A 14361-nucleotide genomic window follows, 5' to 3' on the forward strand; every position below is an offset into this window, starting at 1 on the left:
TGCATAAATTATGGAAATTTATAAGGTATTTTTCACAAATGAAACATTCTATTTTCATAATATGACAATATCTGCACGTGTAAACTATTTATCAAAACAGTGAATAGATGTATCCATGCTGTTCCATAACTTTTTGTTTGTCAAGATCTTGTGCATGGCTCCCCACACTTCAAAAGTTTTTTAACAGTACAAATAGACTGTCATCTCTGGGATGTTTGTCTTTGCTTTCCCCGCATCATTAACGACAGACATTTTCGGGGCCCTAATTTTTTTTTTTTTTTTTTTCGTTAACAGAACACGTGATGGCCAGTGCCCTGAAGCATACGGTGGTCTACGTTACTGCTGCCGTCATTATCATTATGGTATGTTTTTACTTTATGATACTGTTATCACGTCACATTATGATGCATGAGGCATAACTCAACACAAATGTATGAGGGCATTTATATAGTACGGACCTGTACCGTAATCGCTGTACCTATATACGTACCTTTACCTGGATTTTGTTTGTGCTACCGTCCCAATTGGAAAAAGAGTCCCCGGTGGGTAGTTGAGTGACTGTTTTGAGCATTTTCGGGCGTGACCCCTAAGTGGCCTCGTGGGACACCATACAGCTTCCGGGCTATTTTGGGGCTCGGCCAGGACAGTAACAAATAGATGCCGTGACCTAATCGTATAGCATCGGAAGGTACCCCCCCCCCCCCGATCACTGGGTCTGGGACAAATTTGTGGCATCGGGGCCCGGTCGGGACCAGCCCCCCCCCCCCCCCCCGGCGGGCACCGGCGCAATTGGGACGGTATCGTGAGGCACACATCAATTTGAAACAATGAAAGTGACATTGCTATTGTTCTTATGTCATGCAGACGTGGAGGTTTCATTATCAACGATCAATGATCTGGGACATGTACACTACAGACCGCAAGGACGTTCTGAATCCGCTGTTGTCCAAACTTCACCTCATGGAGCCACCAGTTAAACCTTGCCTCCTCAACCAGTCCCTAGTACTCGACAAGGTCACGTATCCAAAATACACGAAGTTTGTCGTCTTAAACAGAGACCGCCTGTATCACCAAGGAGACGTTCTTACCGTGAGGGTGGTAGCAAAAGATAAAGAAGGAAGGACGAAGACGTATGGAGGAGACTTTTTCCGTGCCAGACTCGTCAGCAGTGACCTTTCGCTGCAAGCCAGTAGCGCCGGTCACGTCACTGACCACTGTAACGGCACCTACACCGTGCTGTTCCCGCTCTCCTGGGCAGGGACTGTTTCCGTGAGTACAGTGGAACGAAGTATAACATTTCCGCACAAGCGGTCCGGTTGTATTTTGTTGTTGAAAACGTCTTTTCTGTCCACAGTTACTGCATATTTTGTCTTAATCCGTGTCATGCCTTCTTAAAAACCTTATAATGACATTTGCTTCTCTTGTTTTGCCAAAGACATAACTTTCTCTACCTACCGCCGTATCTTATTCTTCAGATAAAGATCCAGCTTGTCCATCCAAGCGAAGCAGTAAAGGTTCTACGGAGAGTACGAGAAACTACGAACAAGAGAGTTTTCTACTGCAGCTTTGTCGGCGTGAAAGGGAAGACTAGAAAGAAGAAAATAAGTAGACAGCAATGCTTCAGCTCAGCAAATCCCAGTCTGCCTCCCAATCGACAGTGTGATTTGTCCAATCAAAAAGTGAACGGAACCTGGATTTGTGAGAGACCGAAGAAACTTTTGTGTTCCGCCATCTCAAAGTGCGGATGGAACCGGGACAAGGGCAGGGCAAAGATACTTGGTCTTGTATCTCCAGACGAGAGGAAACTTTTCCAAAAGTAAGTCCCTAACAATTCATATTTCCTGTCAGCTGCATAGAAATATCCTGGTTACTCCAATACAGACAGTCGCTCCCTCGCCCTCGATTTCTAAATTCAAAATGCTACCTTAGTAAAAAGGCATACGTTTTCACGTATGTTTGCAATGCAGCAACGCAACTTAGTATCTTTGAATGTAGGAATGAAATATTGCAGTCATTTTTTTCATGAGTTCATTTTCTTTGTTATACTTATGATTTTACTGTTTTGTAGCCTGGGCCCCATTGAAAATGAATTTGTTAAAATTGAAAGGGTCACCCAGCTGTCTAAAAATTCAATGAACAGATAAATTTTCCGTACAACTAGGGTTATAGAAAATGTATATCAGTTTCATTGATACATTGTTCATTTCCACGCCCCGCACCACACAGACCATATCTTGAGTCGGAACTTGAAGTAGACCCCATGGAGCCAATACGTGTCCTTGACACAGAACTATCCACACCTCAACACCTTCCAGCGTGTACCGGGAACGCCCGTGAGTCTGGCTCTTCACTGGGGCATTGGTCACGCAAGGTCTGGAAGTCCTCGGTCTGCAATGTCCGAGTGTTCACTAAGGAGGACATCCAATGGTGCCTGGCTAACAAGACAGTGTACATGCAAGGTACGTATCGTCAGTGGTGTATTGGTCAATGGTTTTGCCTCTGGTTGGGAGAACGAGTCCTTACCGTAATTGGTGTTAACTCGATAACTTCGAATCCAAAGTTAATTGTATAGAAAAGAAGAACAGCTTCGAACAATAGTTTCTCGTCTATACTTTGTTTACCTCCTGTTCTTCTTGTTACTTCCGATTAGATCTATAGAGAAAAACGCACTGTAAGCTAAAACTGAATCAACATACAAACTTCGCTATTCCTTTAACCTAGGTGACTCTACCATTAGACAATGGAGCCTACGTTTGCAGAGGGAAGTACCGCTGTACTACAATGATAAAACAATGGCTTCAAGAGGTTTGTCGATGTTTTCTAAAAGCCTTCCAATGACTCTTCTTCTTCTAACAAGCATTCTACATGCATCATCAGAGATGCAGCCACCTCTTGCCAATTACGGCGGACATCTTGAATTTCCCGGGGCCAGCTCGGGGCCATGCACCAAAGTGAAGCTCGGGTTGGTGTGAGTCTATAATAATCCCTTATCCCCAAATCTCCACAACAATATTTTTTACACATGACAGGCACGTGTACCATAGTATTTCACCTAAGAGGGGCAAAATGTACCACAAAAGATGGCATACCTATATTGCAATAAGGAATTTTGATAGGCTCACATAAACCTGAGCCTCACTTTGATGCATGACCCCGAGGTGACCCCGGGAAATTCAGAATGACCGACGTAAGGCTCGGACCGGAGTTTTTTTACGATCTCGTATGTAGGCCGACACCCTCAGGTCGACGGGCTACAATTCCGCCAAGAAAAGTAGGACGGAAAATGTAATCACATGGTCGAAAAGCGGTTTTCTGCTGTTTTTCGATGTATTAATCGCTATTGTCCGTTATCTCTTTATTTTGGGTAGAAACCATAGTAGAAGGTAAATTTTGGACCCTTTTTGATCAAACCTGCTCGGAAAAAAACGAGTTTTCCTGGGGTCACGATATATATGCTGAGAAAGCTTCGTAAATGGTGTCTCTGAAAAATGAAAAAAAATAAATAAAGTCACGTGATAACTTTTTCGCAATTTCTGATGACGCAAATTCGGTGAAAATGTATTTAAAAACGATGCTATTTGGGTCATCAGGTGAGAAAACCGCATCACCGTTCCCGCGGACTAATACAAAAAAGGCTTCTTTAGCGAATCAACTGCACCGCGCCCAAAAATACTACAACTCACGGGCTTTTCAGAAGATTCCAAATATGTATGCACAGCTAAAACCATCACCAAGCAATCTCGGGCAGAAATCAGGGTGACGACCACGCACTTCCGGCAGATTACCGGGTCACAATTGAACTCCGACCCGGAACCTTAATTGGCAAGAGGTCTTAATGTTTTTAACGAATATCACAGCATTACATAGAGCATTCCAAACAGCCAGTGGCTTTGACTTATATCAAACTGCTCGACAGCCTATAGCAACATGGTATCAGAAGACTTTATTGAAGTTATGATATGTGGCAGTGGCACCCTGCAACTTTAAACGTCACAGCTCACAATAGTCGAGATATGTCGTACAAAAACTGTTTCAAGAATTTGAACTAACCCTGGTCTGGTTGATTTTTGTTTGAAGCTCTTCCAGCTGGAGGAGACAACAGCCAGTGGAACATCTCTGTTCGCTATCGGTTTCACCACTTTCCCGCACAATTAAAAGAAGTGAAATTTTATGACAGCCGTTACATCGTTGATGAAGTCGACACCATTCACGGAGGACCGAACACGGTAGTAGTTCTCGGTCTGTGGGCTCACTTTACGGCAGAGCCGCTGGAAATGATCCGGTCGCGACTGTACGCCATACGGGGCGCCATACATCGTCTCATGCGCAGGCATCCAAGCACGAGAGTTTTCGTGAGAACTGGAACAACGCGAGAACACGAGCAAGGAAAGTTGGAGTTTTACTTGCTAGGAAGCGACTGGCTGGCTTACCAGATCACGGAGGTGATACGAGAGATGTTCCGGGCGGATCCAGACGTGGTCGTGTTGGACACGTGGGACATGAGCGTGTGTCAGCCAGGCAAAGACAATGTTCACCCAGATGATACGATGGTCTACAATCAACTATACAGGCTACTTTCTCATATCTGCCCAAACTAGACGGTTTCAAATGCAGGAAAACTGTGATTTAGCTAGAAATGTAACAGTTGCTACTCTCCAAGCAGAGGAGGGGTTCCGGCAGGTTTTGACGTGTTTGTAGGCGTTTTTGTCGGGCTTTCTACTTTGTCATTGATTTGGTCTCTTCAAACTCTTGTGGGTTTGAAGAGACAAAATCAATGACAAAGTAGAAAGCCCGACAAAAATGCCTACAAACACGTCAAAACCTGCCGGAACCCCTCCTCTGCTTGGAAAGTTAACAGTTGCAACCAACTGCTTTACATGGTCTAACCTAACCAACTACTCTGTTTATTCTTGCTCAAACACATTCAGATGCATAGTGACCAGCCCCTCCAGGACTACCCTGTCACTTACTACATAACGTAATAGAATACCACAGGGTGTCTGCTACCAGTAGCCATGTACCCTCCTCTAGTAGGGTCGGACCACTCGGCAACAAACCCTAGCTGGTGGCAATCCTCTGATTGGCTAAAAGCTGTTGGTGGTGACGTCACCAATACCAAAACCTTGGGCAATAATAGCTTGGTCGATGCTGGAGGCTTTGTTGCCGAGTGATTCGACCCTGCTAGAGGAGGGTGTAGCCATGGTGATAGCCGTCGGGTCCAATTCATTAACCGTACTTGTTTCGAACGGAAGAAGAGACCGACCCTTGAGTATGCCAGTCCGGTGTGGGGCGGACTGCCCAAACACCTATCTGACTCACTACAGTCAATCCAAAATCGCTGTCTCAGAATCATTGGGCTACCTGCTGACTCACCTCCTTCCCTAGCAAGTAGACGGGAGAGTGCTTCCCGGAGAGCACTTGAAAACATCCTGCAGGACAGCACTTCTCCTCTCTGGGCATTCATGACTACCCCCTCAGACAACCACTACAACCTCCGCAGGGGAAGACGCCACCAATCAACGCTCAGCAGAAGCAAAAGACATTCAATGTCCTTCATTCCACAGCCCTAAGACTTTACTATAGTAACGACGGAAATGCTTCAAACATCAGGAAGCTGATGGCCACATGTACGCGTTCCCAATTTTATGGTAAATATTTGGAGACGACTTGGGACTTGCCGTGAAGCCATGAAATTGACCTTGGTCACCTTCACGGTAGTGGTTGACGGCCAGAATGTGCCAAATAGCTGACGATGCAGTGACAGCTGGAACTCTACCTTACTTGGAATTTACTGAATCGCACAGAGAAGGTTTTATTTATGCAATCACTGTAATAGATTATGATGTCATACAATCTTTAGTTTGTACTAAGTTTTTGACATGTCGTATGGATTTTTAGATGCAATCTTGCCACAGGCATAGCTGTTGGAACTTTTAGTTCACTTGATTACTATGTTGCTGATAATCCAATTGTTCTTCAGCAAATTGCATGTTTTATTGCTTTTTATGTACATAATTATATTGATGTCTTTTATTATGAACTTATTGAACATTTTCAACCAATGTAGAAGTTGTAAACTTTGTGTTGTCATGAAAAAAGCTTGTGTCAAATTTCTTTTCAAGTCACAGAAGTTATCATTCAATACTACAGTAGCAACAAATAAAACATTCTTTTGAACAGTCTGTTCAGCACCAAGGATAATGTCCAATCATTAACTCACCTGAAGCAGTACCTGCCTGATTTTTTTTCTCACATGGGCAAGGTTAATGTTGTCAGCAGTCTTCAGATAGTTTGTAGTCAATAAATACACACTTTTAATGTAGAATATGAAAGTATAATACAATGGATTAATGAAAAAAACATGTTTTATTGTTTTAATGCCTCTATTAACCCTTACAGCAGACAGAATTGTAGATGACTGCAACATTTCTTGAAAGTACACATTGTTAGCTTTCCAATGATATATACCTTTATGGGGTTACTGTGAAGCAAATTTACTAAAAATGAGCAATATCAAACTAGTACCCCTTGTTTGGAAGGTGTCTGTGAGCCCCAGCAGTGGGGGCGTGTATTAGTATAGAACTCCAGCAGGACAAAGGTTAACGTTCTGCGATGATATATTCTACTTGGTGGAATACATTAACATACTTAAGGAATATTTGAAAATTTTAAGATGATTTGCTTCTGCATAGAAAAATATGTCTTTTGATTTTCAAGACAAGTTTCAGTGGCTAAATTTCCAAATATAACATTGTAGGGGGTTTAAATGCATTCTTAATAACCATGCGGTAAACATATCTCCATTAAAAAACAATTTAGGGATTCATGAAGATTTCATAGCAAGAGAAAACGCATATAAACTCTTGAGGTTTAGTCCACCGTTTTTAATTGAGTTGTATAATGTTTTCCTGCATTTTGTTACCTTCGTCGACGAAATTTCGTCGAGAAGGTCATTTTTTGATGCATGTCTGTGTGTCTGTTAGTGAACAGGATAAGTCGAGAACGCCTGGATGGTTTGTTGTCGTATTTGGTGTGTCCATGTGTATGTGGGAAATCTCAAGATGATTAGATTTTGGGCGAAGTACTTTGCATAATTAAGGAGAAAAGTGTAAAAATCTGTTAAATTGTATGCTCATACTATGCGTTCTGGTTGCGACGTGTGGGCTGTGTTGTTTCAAGGGATATTGATACGGGTAGAGGTACTGGGGGGTTTAGTGGAAGTGTGCACTAAGAGTATGGATACGTATTGCTGAAGAAGTATTTGATGAAGGGTGGATGTAATATGGATGACAGGATGTAGTCTGGTAGTTATTACCTTCGCCGAAAAGGTTATATTTTACCGAGCATGTCTGTGTGTCTGTTAGTGAACACGATAAGTCGAGAATTCTTGGAAGGATTGTCTTGGTATTTGGTATGTTGGTAGGTCTCGATGAAACCTGAAAATGATTAGATTTTGGGCCTCCTAGCGGCTTGTTACGGTACTGCAGCGGAACTTCCTGTTATGATATCTCGTGTTGTGGACATGCTATGGAACTGATTTTTGAGTGGTAGATAGCTCGTTGGGCAGAGAGTAAGTGGTATAGGTTTGGACCCCCTAGCAACTTTTTTGGAACTGCAGGGGGAGGTTTTGCTTCAGACTTTGAAAGGGAATAACTCAAGAAGGGTTTGATGGAAGGTCATGATTTTTTGCAAGTACATAGCTTGAGCGATGATGTACATGATTGGATACTTATTATGCAAATCAGTAACTAATTTGCATAATTAATGAGGAAAGTTTATACATCCATCCATTATAGGACTCCCAAACAAGTGACATATGTAACTGAGGAAGAGAGAAATATTAATAGATACCAGCTATGCAAATGAGAACCTCATTTACATAATTAATGGGAAAATACTATAACTCGAGATGGGCTTGATGGATGGTCATGATTTTTGGTATGTAGATAGCTTACGTGATGCTTTGTATGATTGGATGATAATTATGCAAATCAGATTATAACTAATGAGGCAATTTTAAAAACCTGCTGTGTTCCATGATATGACTATTCAAATATGTGACATTTGTAACTGAGGAAGAGAGGAATGTCAATAGATAGAAATTATGCAAATGTAGGCCAAATTTGCATAATTAAAGAGAAACTACTATCATTCTAGTAAGTTTACTAGTAAATAACGGCAATTTCATACTTGTGGCATTTAGATGTTGTGTGAATGTGAACACCATTGAATCAAATTATGCTAATAAGGAGATTATTTGCATTATTGATGATAAATGTTAGCATTACCTTCTTGTTAAGCTCATAATCATAACAAGGAGGTTTGGACAACATATGTTATTTGGGTGAGGAGGATCAACTGGTATGATTTTTGATTGATGAAAAACACTCCTAATACGTCAGTCATAAAGGTCAAAATGATTTGGCGAAGGTATGAGGTCGTAGAACTCTTGTTTGTGATGCTGAATTGAAATTTTGAATAAATATACCTTTTAATCTTTGTCTTAGTTCATGGAGATGGAAGGGTTTTCTAATATGATCGTGTGTAAAAAGGCAGGCATAGCCAGATTCCTCTAAAACTGTCTTTCTTCATGTTCCACAACCGACAGGGTATTGTACTTCTGACAAGGTCTTTTTGCACATGTAATGTATGTAAGCTTCATACTGACGACTTTCAACAGGAACATTTCGAACTAATCTATAATAGTAACTATACATCCTACAACACGCATCAATCCATAGGGGAAAACGACCGAGTTCAGCTCTACTGGCATAATTACTAGCGTTTCTTCTTACTCCTAGGATATGTTTACAAAATTTCAAGTGTGTTTGTTCAAGCGCAGAGTTATCATTCAATTTGTTATTACACAACGTTTCTGCCCATGTCATGTAGGATTTATGTCTGATAAAGTTCCATTTACTTAATGCCACGAGAATGAAATTCCAAACATTAACCATTATGGTATTTTAGTTTTTTCTAATTTACTATGCAAATTAGGTAGCTATTTGCATTATTGGTATCTGTCGAAACCTATCTCTTGTTCAGTTACATATGTCACATGTTTGAGAGTCCTATTATGAAATGCAGCGGATTTATAAACTTTTCTTGCTAATTATGCAAATTAGCTCCTGATTTGCATAATCAGTCTTAGATTATGTAAAGCATCAATCAAGCTATCTACATACCATAAATCAAGACGATCCCCTGCAGTTCCAAACAAGCCGCTAGGGGACCCAAACGTACACAACTCACTACATGTGGCCTAAAGTATGTACCACATAAAGATCATGGCCGTAACAATTGCAGAAAATTTGACCTCGAACTTTGAAGCTACGCTGCAGTACCTAAGGTACCCTCTAGGAGGCCCATCATCGAACTTGACCTTTCCCTTCAAGAAGCCTACCCATCTACTTAATATCATGCACAACCTTTAACATCTCCTCGAGTTATCCTGTCTACAAACAAAAACGCATACATACACAGCCCACTGCAGTACTGTAGGAAAATGATAGGTGACCCATTTTTTAACTTGACCTCCGTTTTCACAATCGCGAGGCACCCACCAAAATTCATGCAGATCCATCGACAGTTCCCTGAGTCATTTTGTCTACGTCTACATAGAAACACTTAGACATATAAAGTCTACTACAGCACTGTAGGAAAACGCCAGGTGAGCCATTTTCGAACTTGACCTTTGTTCTCACAACCACTACTAACCTACGCAAAATCACGAGGATCCATTAAAGTCTTCTCGATTTATGCTCTTGACAAACATACATACAGACCCACCCCACAGCTGATGTAACCGATAGTATAACGTTCTCGGCGAAGCTAATCAACCAAGAGAAAGAAGACGTTTGATCTCAAAGCTATGTATTTTGCTTTCCAGGACAATTCAGGTGGCCAATCTTATACTAGAAAAGCCACACAAAATACACGAATTGAACAGGCTAGTTAAGAACAAAATATCTTTTTGCCAAGAATGTAAAACAAGAAGCAGATCGATTTCTAGCATTTAACATTTAAAGGCTTAAGATTTAACGCTAGATGTCATCGCAGCATATAACATAATTTGACTACAGGTGCTTAGAGTATGCTGCATAGACCCAAACTGTGTCTTTAACAAGAATTTCATCTACATACTGCTGGGGGCACGTTCGAACGCTCACAAACAAATATATCAAACTAAAGCAAAGTCCATTGAGTCTTACAATTTTGCTTTAGTTTGATATATTTGTTTGTGAACGTTCGAACGTTTCCCAAACAACCGCATCATCTCACCATTGTTGCTGAACAGTATCTTTTAAATGTAACAATAATTTTCGTTTAGGACTGCATTATTAGCAGTGACACTTAGCTTCAGTTCACTGTGACCTAGTCAGTATTGCTCTGATGAAGATGACAGACAGTTGTCGAAACGTTGGCTCTTGTAAAATACTTGGTTGTGAATAAAATAACCTTGCTATTCAGTCATTCACCAACCTGATGAAATTATTCACGGATGTATCACAGAAACTGTTTATTATGACAGAAGTGTACACAGGCATTGACTCATAATGAAGTATTGATATGATGAATCCCAAATGGCTTTCGATGTAGTTCAATATATTTGTTTGTGAACATTTCCCAAACAACAGAGGCTCCTCATCTGGCATGTCCTGTCAATGGACGTCACATTCGATTATGACAAAAGTGTACACGGACATTGACTTACAATGTGGTATAGATGAAGACTTTGGTTTTGCTTTAGTTTGATATATATGTTTGTGAACGTATCCCAAACAACAGAAGTACCTCACCTGGCATGCTCTGCTACCAAATGCCAGACGAGTTCGCTTTCTTTATATCAATCTTCGGGAGAGAGTTGATTGTAACAACAGTGTATACGGACAATGAATGAAGTAATAATGAAGACTCAGTGGAGTTTTATGTTGCTTTAGCTTTCCATAATTGCTAGCATGGAACGAACAAGCAGAAGAACAGAAGATACAACCACAGATGGAGACACTTTACTAGTAGTCAAGTGTCTCCTGAAGGATGATAAAGATTGAACCCTCCTGGCCACGGCTGGCAGAGCATTCCAGATGACTAGTGATGTTGTTTGGCATATTGTCGTTAAGCTGGTTTGTGCTGGGTTTATGAGTTTGAAATGAATATTTAATTGGCAGACATTCAGGTGGTCTGTGTTGGAATCAGTGAGTTTGTAATGAGTATGCAATTAGGAAACATTCATCGGCGCCATATATGCTCTCTAGACGCCGAAACTGTGCCCCTAGAGCATTGCTTCTGACAGGTCTTTCTACTGTTCTTTCGAATCTCTCTCTGTTTTGAACCAACACTTGTCAGCATTGCAACAAGTGGGTAACACATAATCGGTGCTATCTTCTTCTCTTCGGCTGTTTCTATGTACGCATTATATATGGTAAGAAATTGTTTTTAGGTTTTTCATCATCAAACTAAAGCAAAATCAAACTCCACTGCGTCTTCATCAATGCTTCCTTTAGTGTCCATGTCCATAGTCTCCTAAAGAATGATATAGAGAGAGAGCGAGCCGTTTTGATATGGCGCCTGCAGGACACACCAGGTGAGGTGCTTCTGTTGTTTGGGAAATGTTCACAAACAAATATATCAAACTGAAGCAAAATCAAAGCCCATTGAGTCTTCATTAATACTTCGTTATCAATAAATGTACATAGACTTCTGTCAAAATCAGCTGTCTCCAGAAACATGATGTACAGCTAGAGCGAAGCCCTCTGGCGTGTGGTGACAGAGTATGTCAGGTGAGGGATAGTTTGGGATACTTTCACAAATATATAAAACTACAGCGAAATCAATGTCAACTGAGTCTGCATCGATACTTTATCACTCAATGCCCGTGTACGCTTCTGTCATAATCAACAGTCCGAAGGATGTACATGTATATATATAGAAGCCCTCTTTTGTCCGTTGACAGAACATGCCAGATGAAGCACTTCTGTTGTTTGGGAAACGTTCGTAAACAAATATATCAAACTGATGCAAAATCAAAGCCCATTCAGTCTTTATCAATACTTCATTTTCAATCCATGTCCATGAACACTTCTGTCGTAGTCATAGTCTCCTAAAAGATAATAATTACATCTATAGCGAACCCCTCTGGTGTGTGGTGGAAAGGCAGTCCAGGTGACTGGGAATGTTGCTTAGGATACGATTATTCAGGTGGTTTGTGTTGTATGGGCAAGGATTTCGTAATTGGCAAACATTTACCTGCCCATATATGATATCCAGATGCTGACAAGATTGCTCACTCTACCCGTGAAGCGCTCCTGCTGACAGCTCGTTCCGTTGTTCCAGCAAATTTTTCTCTGGTTTGAACCGAAAGTTTTTAGCATTGTAACAGGTGGGTAACTCGTCATCTGCGGTTGTCCCTTCTTTTCTTCTGCTTCAGTCTGCTCTTTTTATGAAGACAATTATGGTAACTGTTTGATTTTTCGTGTGGGAAAAACTGTTTGAATGACTTTAGCTCAATCCTTACCGTGGTGGGTTGTTTTACAGAGTTCGTTTTGTAGAAGACATTATGTGGTTGAATTAAAGGTATCTGATATATAGCTGTCATCATATGTTTACAACTATTTCACGCACAGGTTCCTTTCTCAGCAAATAAAACCGTTTTCCCGACTTCCAGGCTCCACTATAGCATCCCTTTTGCAAACGCTGGAATCGACGGACGGTAAAAAGTCGCTGAGAGCCAACCTACGCCATGTCAACTGCAGGGGAGTACTTTATCGTCCTCACGAACGGAAGTAAGTTAATCTTTTGCCTTCTGTTTTCTTGTATATTTGTGGTGTCTTTGTATCTCATCTCCTTTCTATCTTTATATTTCTTTCTCTACAGAATACAATGTGAGAAAAGCATATTTTATTGTCAAGACAGAAATAATTACTTATTAGAGTGTCACAAATATAGCCTGTAAGGAATAAATTTTGGACTGTACATTGCCAACTTGAGGTATACTGATTGATAATTTAAGTACCGTGATTTCTTTGTGTGAAAACATATCTATACTAGATCAAGGTCTCGTGAAGAAGAAAGCTTAAAATGCTTTACACAACTTATTCGAGCATTTGGATAGATTTTTACAAAAAGTCAGACGTTTCAAAAGGTATCCACTAGCTACCTTTCATCAATAACTCAACAAAACCTGTAGTTCACCAGATTTTAAAACAAAAACGATGAACAATTGATATTTAAATGAAGTAAAGACACATCTTAGACAGTTAAAAAGGAAACAGAATTTCAGTTAGTCGAGGACATCCATCAGGTACTAGGTGCCTGCTTAAGAGGCCTACTGCATCCAAGAAAGGTGAGGTTGTCTAGTTATCCCTCGTAAACGTACATCCAGTCATAGTTTTCCTCTAACGCAGACAATACTGGGGCGGTGTCATCGTTACGTCTTCCCCTATGACCTGTATAGTCCAGGTACAGTTCGTGCTGTTGCCGTACTGTCCAGGACAGTTGGGAGAATAAATATAGCTAGAAGATCGTTCGGTAATCATCATCATAGCTTGTCGTTCGGTAATATGAGCATCACAGTCATCTTAACATTGTGGAGGTACAAATATCATCTAATTGTTTTTCTGTGAACTCTGAAGGCACTACATATCATGAGGATTGTTTAGTAAGACATTAAATCAAACAAATTTCTTAAACGAGAAAGATGAAAACATGCTCAGTAAACGTTCAGAGACCTCATACCTTCTTCAAAATGTTAAGACATAATACCTCCTACACCGCTTAGTAATCTTAGTTCTGCTGTACTGCTCAGTCTTCAAAGATAAATATTTGTTACATTACCTGTCCCTGCGTCTACTATATGTGGTACTGCTTTTTTGTTTATCTAACTTACTATATTTATTCTATCATGTGAAATATTAGTTCATTTATCATGGTTTTATGTTTATCCCAGTATATATGATTTAGTGTCTTTGTCCAGCAATTGTATATTCTGTTCACCTTAGTTATATATTATATCTATTTATACATTAGTTTTTCAACCTTCTGTAAAATACTTGATTCTGTTATTCTGTCATCTCAATGTATGTATCACTTATCATATCTTATAACCCGCACGGGCTGGGCGCATAAAGCGCCAGACACAAAAGTAAAATTTCATTCATTCATTCGGTGAATAAGTCTCCCGAGCCCAATATCTTATTCTCCAAGCAGAGGTTTTGGTCGGGGGGTAGTAGTGGTGTTAGAGTTACGGGAGGCCAACGTAAAAAAAACGTTCAGGAAAAGGTGAAGCTAATCATAATGAGTCATTATGTCCGTTGTTTGAGCACATGAGTTCATGTTGTCTCGCGGGGATGGTGAGGCAGGCAC

The 14361-nt window shown here is 40.6% G+C and overlaps 1 protein-coding gene across 1 annotated transcript; it reads left to right on the top strand.

Annotated features, from left to right (window-relative positions):
- Positions 1–285: 285 nt before the first annotated feature.
- LOC136448972 (NXPE family member 3-like) lies at positions 286–4815 on the top strand. The gene is made up of 6 exons (XM_066448726.1): positions 286–362; positions 865–1269; positions 1476–1816; positions 2227–2459; positions 2722–2805; positions 4078–4815. Exons 1-6 carry the CDS (start codon positions 303–305, stop codon positions 4596–4598), a joined length of 1644 nt encoding a protein of 547 aa, XP_066304823.1. The 5' UTR covers positions 286–302; the 3' UTR covers positions 4599–4815.
- Positions 4816–14361: the final 9546 nt, after the last annotated feature.

Source organism: Branchiostoma lanceolatum, chromosome 14, assembly GCF_035083965.1.
Source record: "Branchiostoma lanceolatum isolate klBraLanc5 chromosome 14, klBraLanc5.hap2, whole genome shotgun sequence".
Lineage (NCBI taxonomy): Eukaryota > Metazoa > Chordata > Leptocardii > Amphioxiformes > Branchiostomatidae > Branchiostoma > Branchiostoma lanceolatum.